Here is a 20,413-nt window from a genome sequence, read left to right as displayed (position 1 = left end):
TTGCCATGGGACTACTATTAAACGTTACGGGCTGTGGCTGGGCTTGTCAGGGGCTTGGCATCCCCACTGGAGGCCAGGTTATCACACTCGCTGTGAGCCCGGGCTGCAGGCTGGGAAATCCAACCCTTCGTTAGGTGCTGTCACAGGAGAGCTGGGGAGAGGCCCCATGCACCTGTGACTTGTCACCTGCCTGCCAGCTGGGCTAAAGAGAGAGCACCTGGGCCTGAGACCAGGAGAGCCAGAGCCTGAGCGGAGACGGAGACGGAGACAGCTGCAGAGAGCTGCTTGGGAGGTCCTGGTGAAGAGAGCTGGGTTCAGCACAGAACCGCTGGGGAGAACTGACCCAAGCTGGGACCCTGCTGAGTGGACGGCCTGGGCAGTTGCCCCTGAGCAAAAGGGAGGATCCAGGTTGGTCAGGGGAAGCCAAGGCTGGGTGCAAGGGGACGGGCGTGTCCTGGCCAGGCATAGGACTCCCAGGCAGGGGGGCTCGAGAGTAAAATTTGGGGAGTTCTCTTGTGGGATACCAGCCCTGGGGGCTGTGGTGGAGTCAAGAGACTGGTCACTGTCCGCAGGGAGGCCTGGAGAGGGGGGCCTGGATGGGGCTCAAGGAACTGGGAACGCAGCGCGGCTGTGCACACTAGGGAGCGGGAGGCACTGACCCTGAGAGGGAAATGGGAAGAACAGTTGTACCTTTATATGGTTCCTGTGGGTTTATCGAGAATGGTTTTACTGGCTGGATTTGGGGGGATTCCTGCACTGGTGCATGTGAACAGATTATACCCCGAGGTGGGCTTTGTATCTGGCACTGAGAGACCGCTCCTTTCATGGGCAAACAGAAGGAGAAACTGAGGCAGGTGCAGGAGGGTACCCTGTGGGAGCTGAGCACTTGGAAGTCTGGCCCTGGGGTCTTCTGGAAATCTACCTGATAGCCCCAAAGCATGCTGGGGTACAAGCTGTGAGGTACAGCTGGGTGTCCGCAGGGGCATGGGCACGGCTCAGGCTGGCAGACACGCTGCTGCGGATAGCTCAACATGGCATGACACGGCCCTCCCAGCTCCCGTGCCCACGTTCTCCCTGCGAGAGCAGGCAGGTGGGCCTGGGGCGCTGGTAGAGAGAGCTGGCTGCCTGAACCTGCCCCAGGGGAGATGGGCAGGGGCAGGGCTACTGTTTGGATTTGCTTCCTGCTGTTGCTGAATTAGGTTGCCAAAGGTGGTGCCCTGCCTGGGTGACAGCCAAATGACCCCTTCCGTCTGAGGGCCCTATGCTGGGGTGATTCTCCCCCTCCCCTTGTGGGACATCTGCATCCCCTATGCCTCAGCCGAGCAACAAATGGGGCCGCAGTGGGGGGCAGAACACCTCCCAGTAGGTGTCAAATACGGGCCTCCCCAGGGCCCATCAGCCAGGCCTGCAAGCATCCTAGGTGCTTGGCCACCTCACCCTCGCCAGCCAGTGCCCCAGGCACCCAGTTCCCTGCCCCAGGGCTTGCAAGTGACATACTCAGCCTGGGCTAGTAGCAGCTGATGTACCATGGGTCGTTTCCCTCCTGCTGGCAGGGCCTTACCTCCCACTGAGTCAGCCCAGGGGTCCACCTGGGCCCACCTCCTGCCCCATCGGACCAGCCTGAGAGGCCCCTAGTCCCATGTGCCACCAGAGGGGGGATGGGCCTGGTGCTGCAGAGGAAGGAGAAGGCAAGAGCGAGATGCACCAGGACAGTTCCTGTCTGCAGCGTCCCATGGAGGTGGATGTTAGACACTCCATTGCACCGGGCCCAACGTTCTGGCCCCACCTCGGGCAGACCTCTGGACCAGACTGTCCCCAGCCACACTCAAAGCCACGGGGGTGGGGAAGGGCTCTCTGCTTCCTAGCAGGGCTTTGTCCCTGCTGGCTGAAGGGAGGGTGCTGCCCATAGAAAAGCCACCCCCAAAGTGGATGGTGCCCCCCATGGCTCCCTGGGAGAGCATGGCTAGCTGCAGCCCTGCCCTGGTGCCCTGCTTTATTGGAGCTGCCCGAGCAGTGACAGCATCAGTAATCTCTGGTGCTGTCCGGGAAGGTGGGAGGGGAAGACAGAAAATGCTGCATACAGTTTGGTGCCCTCACATAGTGCTGCTGCCTGGACTAGGGCAATGAGCATCCCCCTCGCTGTGCAGTGAGCCCCATGCAGGAGCAGGGAGAGCAGCCTTATTTCCAACTGTGCTGCCAGGAGCTGTGTGGGCCGGTGGCACTATCTGGAGGTGACCGTGGGCAGGGAATCAGTTCAGTGAGCTGGTGCTGGCAAGGGGCTGCAGAGGGCAAGGCTGTGTGGGGCCCCCTAGGGAAGGTCACCCCTCCCGGCCAAGGGGCTAGACCTCTGGAGGGGGTCTATGGTGGCTGAAGGGAGCGGGGGGAGGAGCGGACAGGACACCATGCAGCACAGAGACCCTCCCTCTTTCCGCTGTTGGCCCTGACTCTCTGCTGCCCTGCCTGCCCCGGAGCTGTGGGTTCAATGGGAGGTGAGCCGGCTGGGCAAGCCCTGGACCTTGTGCAGTTCAGCCACATCTCCGTGGAGTCCCGTGCAGGCTGGCACACGGTGGCCGAGGGGGGGATGTTTATGATTCCTGTCTGTGCCCCACACCAGGGTTCAGCCATGCCCTGCCCGACCCCACCCATGCCCCAGACTGGCAGGTTCCTGGGCCCCACAGGAGTCCCAGGTCCACTCTGCAGTTCTGTCTCATGCTCCTGGGCATAGCAGAGCCCGATAGGGACTGGGGAGAGCGCAGGCGGGCATGGACAGCCCCGCCCTGGGACTCTGGGTGTGAGCACTAGCCAGAAGGGTTCAGTTGTTGCCCAGTGCCAGGAGCTGATTTGGCCCCTGCATTCTCCAGAGGATCCCCCAAAGTGCAGTTGCACCCTCCCCTGAGGAGATCAACAGGGTCCTCTGTTCTACCTCAGTGCGTCTCCATCACCAGCAGCCTGACCCAGGACCCTGCTGGGCCCCTGCTGAGCCTGACCCATGGGGCCGGGGGCAAGCAGGCAGAGTGGGACTCACCATCCTCTGCATGTTGGCAGCGGGCGGCTGGACTTTGCTCCGCAGTTTGTTGTGCAGTGAAAGCAGCAGGAAACGTTCCTTCACGCCTGGAGCTGGGCAGGGGGAGCAAAGCAGGGAGTCAGGGAACACGAGTTCGAGATAACCCCCCCGGTCCCCAGCAGAGCATGGCTGGGCTGGGATCCTGCAGTCAACTCTGGGAGTTGCAGCCTCCTGGCCCAGGACACCTCCATCAGCAGCAGCTCAGGAATCCAAGCCAAGCCCGGCCCCAGCCCCTGGCTGGAGGGTAATCCTGCAAACAGCCAAGGAAGGGATACGGGTCTCCATGGTGACACGGGGAGAGAAGAAAGCCTGGCTTTTAGTGGAATACAAAGCAGGCAAGGCCTGCAAGCCACTGACACCAGCTCCAGAGCCAGCCCGGGTGTCTCGCTGCTTGGGTACAAATAGGGCGATCCACACCAGGCTCTGGCCCCCTGGCTTTAACTGACAAAGGGCAGTGCTGAGAGCCCACAATGAAAGGGGCGGGGGTGGGAGAGAATAGCTAGAGAAAAGGGAGAACTAGTGGCGTCCTTGGGTGCTCTCGCAGCAAGTTTGCTGGGGCGTTTCTGGGATCACCCACACGGTCCATGGGGGGCTGACGGGAAGGGCAGAGGGAGCTCTGTATCCCTGCTGTATCTCAGGCACAAAGAAGAGTCCCGGCAGGACGGCTCCACCTGGTTAGCAGCACCCTTTAGAAAATCATTCCCTTTTTCTTGGCACCTGCTGGGTAAAAAATCTGGCCCCGATTGTGGCCCCCTTGACTGGGCCTGGCCATGTGGCTAACTGCCCTGCAATGTGGCAATCAGACCCTGGGAGCAGAGATTGCAAAATGAAAATAATATTTTATGCTAATGATTAAAACCCATGATCTGTTTGGGGAGAGACAGGCTGGGGACTCTCCTCCAGCCCAGATAAACCCTGGCCGTGCCCTGACTCCCCCCACGAGGGAATGGATTTCCCCTGCCTCTCTGCTGGCCTGAGGTTTGGACTCTCGTCAATGACAGATGTTACAGTGTGCTGCTTCCCTCATTCAGCAGCTCCAAGACCTTCCCTCCCACCAACAAACCATCCATTAACCGCACTGTGCAACAGACCCTTCCCTGGTGTAAATAGAGGCCACCAGAGCGGCGCCGATTTACATCGCCTGGCCCAGCAGAGTGAGGGTCTGATGCTGGAGAATGCTGAGTGCTCTCAGCTCCCATCGGCTTCCGTAGAGGCGGAGGTGCGCCAGGAGGCGTAATGAGCACTGGGTCAGCACTGGCTGCAAAGATATATATTGATGGGCTCCCCAGGTCCGAGATCAGATATGTGCCCCCCACAACCAACTTAGCTGGTGCTGGAAAATCTTGACCAGCCCCTTAGTCAGTTATTTCAGTGGAATTTGTCAGTTACCTTGCTGCAGCAGCACCAGGGGGGGCAGCTTCTCAGGGTGTTGGTGTACCCGGAACTCCCCCAAAGCAGAGCCCAGCAAGCTGCAAGCCAGTGCCAAGAGCTGGCACGCCAGCATCCGTTTATCCTTCATGCAGATGGCTCTGTGCTCTCTTCTGCCAGGTTAAGGGGCGGATCCCCATGAAGCAGGAGTGTTGTGCCACGCAGTTATCCTGGGCTCCTGCAGCCCGGGCTCCGGGATGTGTCTCTCTCTGGCTGCTTCCAAGTTTTGCTCCTATTCAAAACTTCAGACAAGCACTGCTGGGCGGTTAAACAAAAGGGGGACTGGTGAGTAATGGCTCTGTCCAGACTCTTCCGCCAACTGCTCGCGGGCATGAAAGGAGAGACAGCTCCTGTGCAATCCTCCCTCACAGGCCCCCCCGGCCTGAGCCCTGGCTCTGTGCAGGCCCTGCTGATCACTGGAGCATTATTCTTCACGTCGATCCGCGCGGGGGCAGGCTGATTGGGCCGGGGAACATTCCAAAGGGGCGGATTAATGAATGGGAATCTCCTCTCCCTTTATGCTGCGCTGTTCTCAGCCCATGCAGCTTTGTTTTCCACCAAACCGCCCCCCCAGGGTGTATGTGCTTCCCCCTTCCCTTACCCCTCCCGTGCTCTAGTCAGTGACTAGTTGGGTGACTCCAGGGGATGGGGCTTATCATGATCCTGCTTGGGGCTGAGGGTCCTCAACTCCCACCCATGTAGGACCTGGTTTGTTGCCTGGGAGCTTCACCCCTGCCCTTGTTTTGCCCCATAAATTAACCTGCTGGAGCTGTAATATACACCGTTGGGAAAGTGGCCCATGGCAGGGAGCCATGGCGATGCAGAGAGGTTACTAGGGAAAAGGCCGGTTGCAGGCCAGGGGGACGTGCTCTGCTGGGACGAGACACAGGCGGGGAGGGGAGAATCTGTTAAAATAACATGCCCTTTGTGCGGATGCCCCAGGGACACGTCCCAGGGTGGCAGGGGGCTGCCAACCAGCAATTGGTTAGCACTCCACACACAGTGGGGAATTCAGCCCATCCTTGGGAGTCACATCCTGTGTGGCTCAGCACGGACGGGGTGCTGTAACACACACTGCCCACTGGAGTTACACTTACAAGTAAAATAAATAAGACAAAGCGTGGGAGGGGAAACTGAGGCATGGAGAGGGGAAGGGGCATGCCCAAGATCGCCTAGCAGGTTGGCTGAGCTGGCATAGCATGCAGATCTCCTGAGTCCTAGCCCAGGTCACTGGCCCACAGCACTGGCTCTTTGGAAGCAATAACTATCACCTCATCCTTTGCCTCCAGCGGGCTCGGCAGCCCACCCAAGCGTTGGAGAACGAAGCTGCCCAGCCGCCGTGGGAGGGGGAATCTGATGGGGAAATGGAGGCACAAGGAGAGAAGGGGCCCAATGGGGCTACAATACCCCTGAGATTTCCACTGGCCGGGGGAGGAGACGCTGAGGGCCTGACTTGCCAGCGGTGCTCGTCAGCAGAGAGAGCTACTCAGCACCTCCAAAATCAGGTCCACGCTGCCATCAGTGAACTGGCACCCCCAGAGTCAGAAGCCACCACTGAAGATGCTGGCCTCCGTGATCTCTCCAGCATCCCGTGGGCAGGCCATGCGGAGCCAGGTCTCCTGACTCCCAGCCTGGGGCCTCGATCACAAGGTTCTGTGATTATCAGAGGGCAGAGGGCTAGGAGAGACGCCGAGCCCCTGGGGCACCCCCTCACCCACTGCCACTGGGCCTTCAACACCCCGGCACCTGGGAACGTCAAAGCAGCTGCATCTGAACCCTGGGCTCCCTTGGGCCAGCTTGTCGGCTCTTTGCAATTGTCCCTCGGTCACACAGCCGCCATGCTCCCCTCCGTCCTTACCGCCTCCCCGTGAGCGAGGCAGGGCGGGAGCTGCAGGGGGTGGAGCAGGGGGCAGAGGAGCCGGCCTGAGAGGGAAGACGAGAGGTTCTGTCCTTGGCCGCTGGCACTGATCCCGTCCCTTCCTGCCCCCCAGATCCCACCTCCATGCAGCCTCCCCCAAACCAGCTTCCTCCCTTCCCACTGCAAGCCCTGCATGTCCCACTGCCTTAGACCCAGCACAGAACCTCTCGTCTTCCCTCTCAGGCCGGCTCCTCTGCCCCCTGCTCCACCCCCCGCAGCTCCCGCCCCACCTCGCTCACGGGGGCAAGGAGCCGACAAGCTGGCCCTAGGGAGCCTAGGGTTCAGATGCAGCTCCTTTGACGTTCCCAGGTGCCGGGGTGTTGAAGGCCCAGTGGTAGTCTGCGCGATAAGGTCTTCTGCGTTGGCGTGGGAGCTGCACACCCCCCCCCCCCCCCCGCATCCTCATCCACTGCCCATCAGTGCCTGCTGGGTCGGAGCCAGCTCCTACTGACAGGCCATCCCACAGCAAGACTGGCCCCCAGCAGCATGACAGAGAAAGGCTGATGGCCCGCCGGGGGCCAGGGACAGAGGCAGCAAATGGCCCTGTGTCTCTGCCAAGCACGGGCAATCCCATGGCAGGCTTGGGAATGCAGGGTTGGCAGAGACGCGTGGGCATCCTGTCACAGAATGGGGCCTGGGGCCTGTGCATTTCTGCTCCTCCTTATGGAGCTGCCCTCATGCTGCAGGGGGTTCCCCGCGGCACGGGACAAGGGGGCCACCAGCACACAGGAGGGCTGCCAATGGCTTGGCTCAGGGTGGTGGGCAGGAGCCTGGGGTCTAGCCTCAGCTGCCCCACAGGTGCCCACGTGACAGCCTGTTCTAAAATACACTCTGCACATCTCTCAGACTCAGAGCCATCGTGGCCGGTCACCTCGGGGATTTACTAACCTTGGGGTGGCTTCCGTGTTCCCGGCCACCAAGAATGGCTACAAATGCCTAGTGACAGGGTCATGAAGTGAGCAGCCCTGCCGGGAGCCCCACATGGCAGCACTCCATGTCTAGCCGAAGAGAACCAGGCTGTCTGTCTGGGTCCCTGTAACATTCAGTGCAGCTGAGCCCTGCCTCTTCTCTACCATAGGGACAGCAATGGAGTTTCCCTATCAGACTCAGACCTTGCCTGCTGCTTTGTTGCCCCCGGGCAGACAGCTGCATGGCACCCTGCCTAGTGCCCGTCGACAAGGGAAGAATGTAGCTATCCCGGGTATTCCATTACACCCTGGCACCTGTGCCCACTGCGAGGACCATTGTGCCTTTGAGTTGAAGATCTCAATGATAGGGAAACTGAGGCAGAGAGAGCTCAGTGACTTGCCCAAGGCCATGCAGTCAGTCAGTGGCACTGCTGGGAAAAGAACCCAGGAGTCCTGACTCCTACCCCTGGGTTAGATGGAACTCCTTCCAGATATGCCCTGCCCCACCTTGAATCACCAATTCCTTTCTCTTAATTCTCCCAGGGAAAACCAATTCCACTGCAGCAGCGGCTCCCAGCCACAGTGCTGTGTGAAGAGAAGGAAGACATGAAGCAGGTGCTGCCACACGTCCGTGTCCATACAGTGACCTGTTTTACCCAGGGCCCCAGGCACTGCAGGTCCCCGAAGCTGTAGCATTTGCCAAAGAATCCATCCCTTGCTGCAGAATTTGCTCCGGAAGCTAATGTCTCCTCTACAAGAAATGCTAGGCAGCTCCTCAGCTGGTGTGATTGGCATGGCTTCATTGGTGCCGATGCCAGGCTGCCGTAGCCCAGCGGCGTGTCGGGCCTACCTTTCTAGCTCTTGTGGTTGATGCCAACACTGTTAGCTGTTTCCCTGTTGATCATTTTAGCAAAAGATCCAGCCAATGTGCTTATCTCACAGTCCCAAAGGCCAGAGGCCAGAACAAGCTGTTTTCCTAAGCCTCCAGCTTACCCCTGTTGGCTTCCGGAAGGCCGTGGTATGTTTTAATGCACAATTCTGCAGCCCCTGGCAAATTCAAACTCATGGGGCAGCGTGAAACCAGTCGACTCGGGTGGCAGAATAAACAACAGGAGGGGGACCCTGCTGACTGTAGCATTAACTTTCAGATGGAATCGAATTGACATTTCCCTCACCGGCTGGTGCAGAATGAGCATCACCCTTGCTGCACAGCATGCGGGGGGCCTTGCTCTTAGGTACCACGGCTAAGCCATGGAGACTGAAAATGTGAACACCAACACCGGCTTGTGTCCAGTTTGTGTTAGGCACTCTGGCACCTGCAGGGGGCACTATTCTCTCTCCTATACCACATGCAGCTGCCCAGACGCAACCTGAGCGGCCTGTGGACGTGTTAGTTATTTCCCATTGACTAGATAGTGAGCAGCACCCAGAGGGCATTGGGCGAGACACCCTGGCTGAATCCCCCCCATCCCGTGTGCTTGTCCAGTGCTCATTGGCACTGAGATGAAGCTGGAATGTTTTCAGTCTGGGCTGCAGGGGGTCAGAAGCCACCAGTGTAATGATTGCCTGGACTCTGATCATGCAGGGATCCCCCAGCCTGGCTTGAGAGGTGTCAGATCCCAGAAACCCCCCAATTCATGCCCACAAGAGGCAGATACTTCCCTATTCATGTCCCTGTATTTGGGGCCTGGAGTAGTGCTTTATAAGAACTGCACTTGGATACACTACATAAGAACATAAGAATGGCCATACGGGGTCAGACCAAAGGTCCAGCCAGCCCAGTATCCTGTCTGCCGACAGTGGCCAGATCCAGATGCCCCAGAGGGAGTGAACCTAACAGATAATGATCAAATGATCTCTCTCCTGCCATCCATCTCCACCCTCTGACAAACAGAGGCTAGGGACACCATTCCTTACCCATCCTGGCTAATAGCCATTAATGGATTTAACCTCCATGAATTTATCCAGTTCTCTTTTAAACCCTGTTATAGTCCTAGCCTTCACAACCTCCTCAGGCAAGGAGTTCCACAGGTTGACTGTGCGCTGTGTGAAGAAGAACTTCCTTTTATTTGTTTTAAACCTGCTACCTTCTCTGAATCATTAAAAAAGGGATAAAGAATAAGACAGAGAATATCTTATTGTCCCTATATAAATCCATGGTACGCCCACATCTTGAATACTGTGTACAGATGTGGTCTCCTCATCTCAAAAAAGATATACTGGCATTAGAAAAGATTCAGAGAAGTGCAGCTAAAATGATTAGGGGTTTGGAACGGGTCCCATATGAGGAGAGATTAAAGAGGCTAGGACTTTTCAGCTTGGAAAAGAGGAGACTAAGGGGGGATGTGATAGAGGTCTATAAAATCATGAGCGGTGTGGAGAAAGTGAATAAGGAAAAGTTATTTATTTGTTCCCGTAATATAAGAACTAGGGGCCATCAAATGAAATTAATGGGCAGCAGGTTTAAAACAAACACAGCGCACAGTCAACCTGTGGAACTCCTTGCCTGAGGAGGTTGTGAAGGCTAGGACTATAACAGGGTTTAAAAGAGAACTGGATAAATTCATGGAGGCTAAGTCCATTAATGGCTATTAGCCAGAATGGGTAAGGAATGGTGTCCCTAGCCTTTGTTTGTCAGAGGGTGGAGACGGATGGCAGGAGAAAGATCACTTGATCATTACCTGTTAGGTTCACTCCCTCTGGGGCATCTGGCTCTGGCCACTGTCGGCAGACAGGATACTGGGCTGGATGGACCTTTGGTCTGACCCCATATGGCCATTCTTATGTTCTTATTCCTAACATCCTGTTCGTTTTTTTGACTGCCGCTGCACACTGCGTGGACGTCTTCAGAGAACTATCCACGATGACTCCAAGATCTCTTTCCTGATTTCCCACTAGCCCTGTCAATCAGCCCCACCTCTGCTAATTAACAGAATCTTAGCTAGGAGTGGGGCAGGACTAACTGGGCTCAGGTAATGGCCTGATAAACCCCTGGGCAGAGACCCCAGTTTGGAGGGGAAGCCCAGGGAGTTCCTGTGGAAGGCTCTGCAGGAGGCCTGGAAGAAGCTGCCCTGTCCCAGAGACTGGAAGCTGCAAAGGCAGCCCAGAGCGGCTGATATGGGGAAGGTCGCTAGGGAGTCAGCCTGCAAGTCAGACCCTGAGAAACCGGGGGAAGCCAGGAGAGCAGCAGAGGGCATTTGCCTGCTGGCCTCTTGGAGCTAGAGGTAGACAAGGCAGGCAGAGGCCTGTGAAAGGACTCCAGCTAGAAAGGGCTTGGAGTGGGTTCTCTGGGGATTGTGCCTGGAAGATTGTTTTGCCAATAAACCCCTAGTGACGGGAGTTACAAGATGGAAAACTGCTGTGAACTGGGTGAGAGGAAACTGAGGCAGAGCCATACTCGGCCAGCGGGGGTGCTATGGGGCAGCCAAGCCCTATGACACCATCCTGGTCACTTGACAAACCCACCCCACCCTAGGGATATGCTGCTGAATGCTTGCTAAGCAGGCTCCAAGCTGGTCACTACATGGATGGGAGACACTCTGGAAAACCCACTGTGCCCTGGTCAATCAGCTGCAGAGGGGATGCTGGCATGCCAGAGAGCCAGCTGCCCGCAGGGGTGCTGCCCAGCTATGGCTGTTGAAGAGGCAGGAGTGTGTCTGCTGGAGGAGGGGTGTCAGTCGTACCAAATGGCTGTTTGGGGGCCTCTATGCCCGCTTCTTGAAAAGGCCTAATCAGCGGCTAAACTGGGGCTTCCATGCAGCCCATATGGTTTCCCACATGGCCAGTCCCTCCTTCACTCTGCTACTGGGCCAGTCAGGGAATTCATGAAAGTTGTGACACTCCAGCTGGGGCTGGCCCCTAGCTCGATAATGAGTTATGCCTCTCCCCTGGGAGCGAGGGGTGCTCCCGGGGGTCCATTCCTGCTCAACACTCCCCACCCCCGTCCCCTTTTCTGCCTTGCTGGACAGAGTTTGGATGGGAGCTGGGTGCCTCCATCACCTCTGAGTCACTGACTTCACCCCCTCCTCATTTACTCAGTACCCATCTCCTCTGGCTGCGTCTCCCTGCCTCCCCTTGGGATATTTGTAAAAGCCCTTTTTTTGCATTCACTTGCTCTGCGTTTCTGCAGCCTGTATAATTTCCCTGAGGTTCTCTAGCTGGTTCCCTGGGGGCTCACAGCCTAGTGGGGGGTACTGTTGTTTCAGTCAGTTCTTCAATATTTATACAGCACTGTGTGTGCATGGCACGATACAGACAAATAACAGCTGGTGTCCTTGCCTTGAAGGCCTTGCGAGCGCCGAGTGTGATCCCAGTAGGCAGCTATACGGTGGGAGCTGGGGTGAGCTATTGGGCTAGGAAGATGTGGGAATTGCCCCATAAATCAGGGGGTGGGAAGGGGAAGCATGGGGAATGGCCCCAAAGAATGCCCCAGCCCAGGCCCTGCTTTCTAGCTGCAAGCGCTGGCGTGAACAGCACCTTGCCCAGGGACCCTAGAGCACTGAGTTTCTCGGGCAAAGCCGGCATCTGCTGATTGCGTGACCAGCATTAGCAACAGACTCTGCAGATGAAAGGCCCAAAATGCCCTGATCTTGGGGGGGGAGAAAGGGGCTGGTGCCAAGGGAAAAGTTTCCTACCACTCGCTGCCCTCCCTCCGCCGGAGCCAGGGGAAAAACCAACAAACACATGGTTGGGGAGGATAAATTGCAGCCCGTGGCGGGCAGGAGCGAGAGTAAGGGGTTGCAAGCCAGGAACCTGCATCTTACAAACAACCTCTGCTTTTCCGCCCGCGGGCTGGCCTTCCCCTGTGCCAGGGAGAGGCCCCCGCTGCTGCAGCAGGAGCTCTCCCTTCTCAGAGAGCCCAGGGGCTGCAGGAGGCTCTGAGCCAGACCTTCCCGGAGACTCCGCCACAGCTTGCTCGGTCTGTCTGCCTGCCACTGGCTAAAGCAGGGGTCTGCAGGGGCCCCAGACACAAGGGAGGGGAGCAGAGCGCAGCATCTTCCTGCAGGGCTCTGAGAGAGAGAAGACAGGCCTCCTTGTGTAGGGGCCTGCAGGCCCAGGAGGGGGCAACTCCTAGCCTGGCTGGAGTTTGGGGAGCAATGCAGCGGGCATGGCCGCTGACAGGGGAGGGAGGCTGGGATCTTCCCCATGCCGGCTCCTTCTAAGGAACAGAGCTCTTCCCACGCACTGGGCTGCTGGCACCTCTGCCGTATGCCAGCCTGGCCCGGTCCTCGAGAACTGCCCTGAAGACTCCCACAGGCCCTGGCGGCTGGGACAGCAGTGGGGTGGGTGGAGGGCATGGAGCGAAAGGGCCACAGCTCCTCAAAGGCTGCTCTTGGCCACGCTCCTGGTTCACCAGGACGATGCCCGCACGGGGGGATGCCATCGCAGGGGGAGATGCTGAGGGGGAATGCCATGGCAAGGGTGGGATGCCAGGGGGATGCCATCACCAGGGGGTGGTTTCTGGGGGGATGCCATCACAGGGCGGAGGGCAGGGGGATACTATCACAGTGGGAATGCCAGAGGGATGCCATCGTGGTGGGGAGGTTGCCGGGGAGGGTTGCCCGGGGATGCCATCGTGGGGCAGGGTTTCCAGGGGTTGCTGTCATGAGGGTATGCCTTGCGGATGCCATCACAGGCTGGGTTGCTGGGGGCATGCCATCGCAGGGGGTGGCTGATGGGCCAATGCCATCACAGGGGGCAGTTGCCGAGAAGATGCCATCATGGGGCGGGGGGTTGCGGGGGGATGCCATTGCAGGCGGGGTTGCCGGGGGGGATGATGTTGCAGGGTGCATAGCTGGGGGATGCCATGAGAGGGAGGGTTTGCTGGGGGATGCCATCGGGAGGGGGCAATGCTGGGTGGATGCTATCACAGGGGACAGTTGCTGGGTGGATTCCACTGCAGGGGTGGTAGCCGGGGGGGATGCCATCGCAGGGGGCAGTTGCCAGGGCAATGCCAGCACAGGGGGAATGCTGGGGGGGATGCCATCACAGGGGGGTGGCCATCACCGGGGGGAGGTTGCCGGGGGGATGCCATCACAGGGGGTGTTGCCAGGGGGATGCCATTGCACGGGGTGGAGGATTGTCTTGGGGGTTGCTGTGGGGATGCCATTGCAAGAGGTGTTGCCAGGGGGATGCCATCCCTGGGGGCATTGCTGGGGGGATACCACCACAAGGGATTGCCAGGGGTATGTCATCACTGGGGGGGGGTTGTCAGGGACATTGTCAGGGCGATGCCATCGCTGGGGTGGTTGCCGGGGGGATGCCATTAGGGACTGGCTGGTTGGTCAATTCTGAGCAGTATTTGGGGGGGTTCTTGTGATTTTTCTGCCGCCAGCAGGTTATTTCTGAAGGCCCCTCTGGTGGGGAAGCCTCATGAAGGGTGTGGTGCTTGCAGTGGGATGGGGATGATGGGTTGGGCATTGGGCAGCAGGTGACAATGCAAACCACAGGGAAACCTGGGGGAAAGACCAGGGCCCACCTCCCTCTCTTTGCACCCCTTCCCCAGCTTGGGGGTTGGTGCCAGGGCAGATGGGGCCAGTGGAACTGACCCTGGTCCACGAGCTGCTATCCCCCTTACTGTGTGTGTTCTCTCATTCCCATCTGTGTAGTTGGTTGAGCCATTGCCAGGAAGGAGCCAGCCCTCAGCTGTCCCCGGGTGTCACAGGATCTTCACCCCCAGCCCAGCTCCTGCGTGATGTGGCTCCTTGTGGTGCAGGCCCTGGTGGCCCTGTGTGTCCTGCACCTGCCACTCAGCAGCACCCAGGTAAGGAGAATGACCAGAGAATTGCTAACAAAGCCCCGATTTTAAAGAAAGGGGAAAAAGTGATCCAGGAAACTCCAGGCCCGTTAGTTTAACCTCAATTGTATGCAAGGTCTTGGAACAAATTTTGAAAGTGCAAGTAGTTAAGGACGTAGATGTGAAAGGTAATTGGAATAAAATATAACACAGGTCTACAATGGTGCCAGACCAACCTGCTCTGCTTTGAGAAGAGAACGGATGTTTTTAGATGAAGGAACTGCACTAGATCTAGTCTGTCTGGATTTCAGTACAGCACTGGATACAGTTCCTCTTTGGAAATTATTAGTTAAACTGGGATTAATCTGAGAATTGAAAGATGGGAAGGGAACTGGTTAAGGGGCAGACTACAACGGGTCACACTGAAGGGGGAACTGTAAGGCTGGAGGGAGGTTACCAGTGGAGTTCCTCAGGGATCCGTCTTGGGACCAGTCTTATTTACCATTTTTATTAACGATCTTGGCACAAAAAGTGGGAGTGTGCTAATAAAAGTTGCGGCTGACACAAAGCTGGGAGGTATTGCCAATACGGAGGAGGACCAGTGTGTCATACAAGAAGATCTGGAGAACTTTGAAAACTGGAGTAATAGAAATGGGATGAAATTTAAGAGTGCAAAATCAAAGTCATGCACTCAGAGACTCACAACAAACAAGCAGTTTTGCTTTAAGCTGGGGACTGATCAGTTGTAAGTGACAAAGGAGGAGAAAGACCTGGCTGTATTGGTTGATCACAGGATGAGTATGAGCCGCCAACATGATGCGGCCATGAAAAAGGCTAATGCAACCCTAGGACACACCCTGTCCCCTGCACTACCGTCCGCATACACCTCCCCCCACCTGGGGAATGGGCTGCGGAGCAGCAGTACAGCAGCTGTGGCCGCAGTATGCAGGAGGGGAGCGGGCTGCAGAAAGCCCACCCGAGGAAGGAAGGACCTCGCTGTGGAGCAGGGCTCTGTCTGCAGCAGTCCCAAGAGTGTGCCGCAGGCAGTGGGTCTGGAGAGCTGGGGACCCCTGGAGCAGGTGGGCCTGAAGCACAGTTGTGAAGAAATCTGATGAGGTTCAATAAGGATAAGTGCAGGGTCCTGCACTTAGGACGGAAGAACCCAATGCACAGCTACAGACTAGGGACCGAATGGCTAGGCAGCAGTTCTGCGGAAAAGGACCTAGGGGTGACAGTGGACGAGAAGCTGGATATGAGTCAGCAGTGTGCCCTTGTTGCCAAGAAGGCCAATGGCATTTTGGGATGTATAAGTAGGGGCATAGCGAGCAGATCGAGGGACGTGATCGTTCCCCTCTATTCGACATTGGTGAGGCCTCATCTGGAGTACTGTGTCCAGTTTTGGGCCCCACACTTCAAGAAGGATGTGGATAAATTGGAGAGAGTCCAGTGAAAGGCAACAAAAATGATTAGGGGACTGGAACACATGAGTTATGAGGAGAGGCTGAGGGAGCTGGGATTGTTTAGCCTGCAGAAGAGAAGAATGAGGGGGGATTTGATAGCTGCTTTCAACTACCTGAAAGGGGGTTCCAAAGAGGATGGCTCTAGACTGTTCTCAATGGTAGCAGATGACAGAACGAGGAGTAATGGTCTCAAGTTGCAGTGGGGGAGGTTTAGATTGGATATTAGGAAAAACTTTTTCACTAAGAGGGTGGTGAAACACTGGAATGCATTACCTAGGGAGGTGGTAGAATCTCCTTCCTTAGAGGTTTTTAAGGTCAGGCTTGACAAAGCCCTGGCTGGGATGATTTAACTGGGAATTGGTCCTGCTTCGAGCAGGGGGTTGGACTAGATGACCTTCTGGGGTCCCTTCCAACCCTGATATTCTATGATTCTATGATTCTAAGTGTCTTAAATCCGATGCGGAAGAGAGGACAATCAGACGGAGGCAGCCGTGTAGGCTTTGTGCTGGTGATGAGGAGCACCAACCAGCAGCGTCCCCAAAGGGGCTCCCAGCCGCCCCGCAGCAAGCCTCGGCAGCCCTTGAAACGACAGCCGAGCTCAGGCTTCGAATGCAGGGCGCTGGGGGCTCTGGGCAATAGTTACCTGGCTGAAGTATCTGAGTGATCTCTGGAGTCGCCCTTCAGAAAACGCAGCCCGCGGATTCCAGCTCTGCGTCAGCTACACCTGTGTCTCTGCCCCACGGACTCTAAGGTATAACCTGGCCCGAGGGCCCGCTCTTGTTGTCCTGCCTCTCAGCCCATCAGGGTGCCCCCGGCACTCAATGCTGGTGCTTAAAGAGGTGTTAAGAAATGCTGAACTGCAGCCTGCTGAAATCAGGGCAGGAAATTCCCTGACGCCTCTGCAGTGCCCCCGATCCTGCCCCATGTCCCTGTCTTTGCTCCCTGTGATGCTAGGGCAGAGGCTGAATCTCCTGGCTGCCTGCCTGGGCCGGAGCATTCTGACAGCCCTCCTGAAAATCACAGTCACGGGCCTGGATCCTGCCCCAACATCCTGCCTTTCCCTTGTTCATAGAATCATAGAATATCAGGGTTGGAAGGGACCTCAGGAGATCATCTAGTCCAACCCCCTGCTCAAAGCAGGACCAATCCCCAACTAAATAATCTCAGCCAGGGCTTTGTCAAGCCTGACCTTAAAAATATCTAAGGAAGGAGATTCCACCACATCCCTAGGTAACGCATTCCAGTGTTTCACCATCTTCCTAGTGAAAAAGTTTTTCCTAATATCCAACCTAAACCTCCCCCACTGAAACTTGAGATCATTACTCCTTGTTCTGTCATCAGCTACCACTGAGAACAGTCTTGATCCATCCTCTCTGGAACCACCTCTCAGGTAGTTGAAAGCAGCTTGTCACGGAGTCCCTGGAACTGCTCCCCATGAAGCCAGTCAGGACTCTGGGGAAGTCTCCTTTCTGTGAGCAGCCTGTCTCCAGGGCACACAGCTCACACAGCTTCCACCTTCCTGGGTCTGACCTCGGAGCATTCAGCATCCTCTGCCCCTCCGTGCGCTTCCCCCAGTGAGTCCGCCCAGGTGGGGTCTTGGGGAAGCCAGAGGGTCCTGCACCCCAACTCCGCAGTCAGACGTGACTCTCAGCCAGCCAGTAAAACAGAAGGTTTATTACACGACAGGAACATGGTCTAAAACAGAGCTTGCAGGTGCAGAGAACAGGACCCCTTAGCTGGGTCCATTTTGGGGGGCAGTGAGCCAGACAACCACATCTGCACTTCACTCCATGTCCCAGCCAGCACCAAACTGAAATTACCTCCAGCCCCTCCTCCTCTGGGCTTTGTCCCTTTCCCGGGCCAGGAGGTCATCTGATTCCTTTGTTCTCCACCCTTTAGCTCTCACCTTGCAGGGGGGGAGGGCCCAGGCCATCAGTTGCTAGGAAACAGGGTGTTGGCCATTCTCTGTGTCCAGACCCCTGCACACACCTGCCCTCTAGGGCTCTGCAACGATCATACACCCTTATCCCACCACCTAGATACTTAAGAACTGCCCAGGGGAAACTGAGGTACCCCGACAATATTCAGAGGAAACATTAAGAACAGTCCCGCTTCGTCACACAGCTATCAAATCCCCCCTCACTCTTCTCTTCTGCGGACTAAATAATCCCAGTTCCCTCAGCCTCTCCTCGTAAATCATGTGCTCCAGCCCCCTAATCATTTCTGTTGCCCTTTGCTGGACTCTTTCCAATTTTTCCACATCCTTCTTGTAGTGTGGGGCCCAAAACTGGACACAGTACTCCAGATGAGGCCTCACCAATGTCGAATAGAGGGAAACGATCACGTCCCTCGATCTGCTGGCAATGCCCCTACTTATACAGCCCAAAATGCCATTGGCCTTCTTGGCAACAAGGGCACACTGTTGACTCATATCCAGCTTCTCGTCCACTGTAACCCCTAGGTCCTTTTCTGCAGAACTGCTGCCGAGCCATTCGGTCCCTAGTCTGTAGCGGTGCATGGGATTCTTCCGTCCTAAGTGCAGGACTCTGCACTTGTCCTTGTTGAACCTCATCAGATTTCTTTTGGCCCAATCCTCTAATTTGTCTAGGGCCCTCTGTATCCTATCCCTACCCTCCAGCATATCTACCTCTCTTCCCAGTTTAGTGTCATGTGCAAACTTGAACAAAACCGGCCCCAGGACTGACCCTTGGGGCACTCCACTTGATACCTGCTGCCAACTAGACATGGAGCCATTGATCATTACCCGTTGAGCCCAACAATCTAGCCAGCTTTCTATCCACCTTATAGTTCATTCATCCAGCCCATACTTCTTTAACTTGCTGGCAAGAATACTGTGGGAGATCATGTCAAAAGCTTTGCTAAAGTCAAGGAATAAGACGTCCATTGCTTTCCCCTCATCCACAGAGCCAGTTATCTCGTCATAGAAGGCAATTAGATTAGTCAGGCATAACTTGCCCTTGATGAATCCATGGTGACTGCTCCTGATCACTTTCCTCTCCTCCAAGTGCTTCAGAATTGATTCCTTGAGGACCTGCTCCATGATTTTTCCAGGGACTGAGGTGAGGCTGACTGGCCTGTAGTTCCCCGGATCCTCCTTCTTCCCTTTTATAAAGATGGGCACTACATTAGCCTTTTTCCAGTCATCTGGGACTTCCCCCGATGACCATGAGTTTTCAAAGATAATGGCCAATGGCTCTGCAATCAAATCCGCCAACTCCTTTAGCACTCTCGGATGCAGCGCATCCGGCCCCATGGACTTGTGCTCGTCCAGCTTTTCTAAATAGTCCCGAACCACTTCTTTCTCCACAGATGGCTGGTCACCTCCTCCCCATGCTGTGCTGCCCAGTGCAGTAGTCTGGGAGCTGACCTTGTTTGTGAAGACAGAGGCCAAGAAGCATTGAGTACATTAGCTTTTTCCACATCCTCTGTCACTAGGTTGCCTCCCTAATTCAGTAAGGGGCCCACACTTTCCTTGACCACCTTCTTGTCGCTAACATACCTGAAGAAACCCTTCTTGTTACTCTTAACATCCCTTGCTAGCTGCAACTCCAAGTGTGATTTGGCCTTCCTGATTTCACTCCTGCCTGCCTGAGCAATATTTTTGTACCCCTCCCTAGTCATTTGTCCAATCTTCCAGTTCTTGTAAGCTTCTTTTTTGTGTTTAAAATCAGCAAGGATTTCACTGTTAAGCCAAGCTGGTCACCTGCCATATTTACTATTCTTTCTACACATCGGGATGGTTTGTCCCTGTAACCTCAATAAGGATTCTTTAAAATACAGCCAGCTCTCCTGGACTCCTTTCCCCCTCATGTTATTCTCCCAGGGGATCCTGCCCATCAGTTCCCTGAGGTTGTCAAAATCTGCTTTTCTGAAGTCCAGGGTCCATATTCTGCTGCTCTCCTTTCTTCCCTGTGTCAGGATCCTGAACTCGACCATCTCATGGTCACTGCCTCCCAGGTTCCCATCCACTTTTGCTTCCCCTACTAATTCTTCCCGGTTTGTGAGCAGCAGGTCAAGAAGAGCTCTGCCCCTAGTTGGTTCCTCCAGCACTTGCACCAGGAAATTGTCCCCTTCACTTTCCAAAAACTTCCTGGATTGCCTGTGCACCGCTGTATTGCTCTCCCAGCAGATATCAGGGTGATTGAAGTCTCCCATGAGAACCAGGGCCTGCGATCTAGTAACTTCCGTGAGTTGCCGGAAGAAAGCCTCATCCACTTCATCCCACTGGTCCGGTGGTCTTGTGAGTTATCCCACCAAGTCTCCGTTATTCCAATCACATCATAATTCCTTGACTGTGCCAGGACTTCCAGTTCTCCCTGCTTGTTTCCCAGGCTTCTTGCATTTGTGTATAGGCCCTTGAGATGACTCGCTGATCGTCCCTCTTTCTCAGTATGAGGCAGGAGCCCTGCCCTCTCGCGCTCTTCTGCTCGTGCTTCCTCCTGGTATCCCACTTCCCCACTTACCTCAGGGCTTTGGTCCCCTTCCCCCGTTGAACCTAGTTTAAAGCCTCCTCACTAGGTTACCAGCCTGCTTGCGAAGATGCTCTTCCCTCTCTTCGTTAGGTGGAGCCCATCTCTGCCTAGCACTCCTCCTTCTTGGAACACCATCCCATGGTCAAAGAATCCAAAGCCTTCTCTCCGACACCACCTGCGTAGCCATTCGTTGACTTCCATGATTCGACGGTCTCTACCCAGGCCTTTTCCTTCCACGGGGAGGATGGACGAGAACACCACTTGCACCTCAAACTCCTTTATCCTTCTTCCCAGAGCCACGTAGTCCGCAGTGATTCACTCAAGGTCATTCTTGGCAGTATCATTGGTGCCCACGTGGAGAAGCAGGAAGGGGTAGCGATCTGAGGGCTTGATGAGTCTCGGCAGT

General features: G+C 56.1%; 2 protein-coding genes across 10 annotated transcripts in view; one reads left to right on the top strand and one right to left on the bottom strand.

The window, feature by feature from the left end:
• The window catches only part of CLEC18C (C-type lectin domain family 18 member C), a 30,449-nt gene extending 25,860 nt beyond the window's left edge, over positions 1 to 4,589 (bottom strand). For both annotated transcript variants that reach the window (XM_048816852.2, XM_048816853.2), the window contains exons 1-2: positions 4,454 to 4,589; positions 3,026 to 3,117 (exon numbers count right to left, since the gene is read on the bottom strand). In XM_048816852.2, coding sequence (XP_048672809.2) covers positions 3,026 to 3,117; positions 4,454 to 4,583 — 222 coding nt within the window. In that variant the 5' untranslated portion in view covers positions 4,584 to 4,589. The remainder of the gene's footprint in view (positions 1 to 3,025; positions 3,118 to 4,453) is intronic.
• A 97-nt stretch (positions 4,590 to 4,686) lies between these two features.
• Positions 4,687 to 20,413, top strand: part of LOC125620746 (fibulin-7) — a 28,886-nt gene continuing 13,159 nt past the window's right edge. For 5 of the 8 annotated variants that reach the window (XM_075118271.1, XM_075118270.1, XM_075118272.1 and 2 more), the window contains exons 1-3: positions 4,688 to 4,777; positions 7,862 to 7,933; positions 13,927 to 14,081. In XM_075118271.1, coding sequence (XP_074974372.1) covers positions 14,013 to 14,081 — 69 coding nt within the window. In that variant the 5' untranslated portion in view covers positions 4,688 to 4,777; positions 7,862 to 7,933; positions 13,927 to 14,012. Of the gene's footprint in view, positions 4,778 to 7,861; positions 7,934 to 11,964; positions 12,237 to 13,926; positions 14,082 to 20,413 lie in introns of those variants that run through there. The other 3 variants (XM_048816845.2, XM_048816843.2, XM_048816846.2) reach the window with 3 other exon arrangements.

The sequence above is a fragment of the Caretta caretta genome, chromosome 12 (genome assembly GCF_965140235.1).
Source record: "Caretta caretta isolate rCarCar2 chromosome 12, rCarCar1.hap1, whole genome shotgun sequence".
NCBI classification, from domain to species: domain Eukaryota; kingdom Metazoa; phylum Chordata; order Testudines; family Cheloniidae; genus Caretta; species Caretta caretta.
Note: the sequence above shows the minus strand (reverse complement) of the source record. Positions and strands in the feature narration are given on the sequence as shown.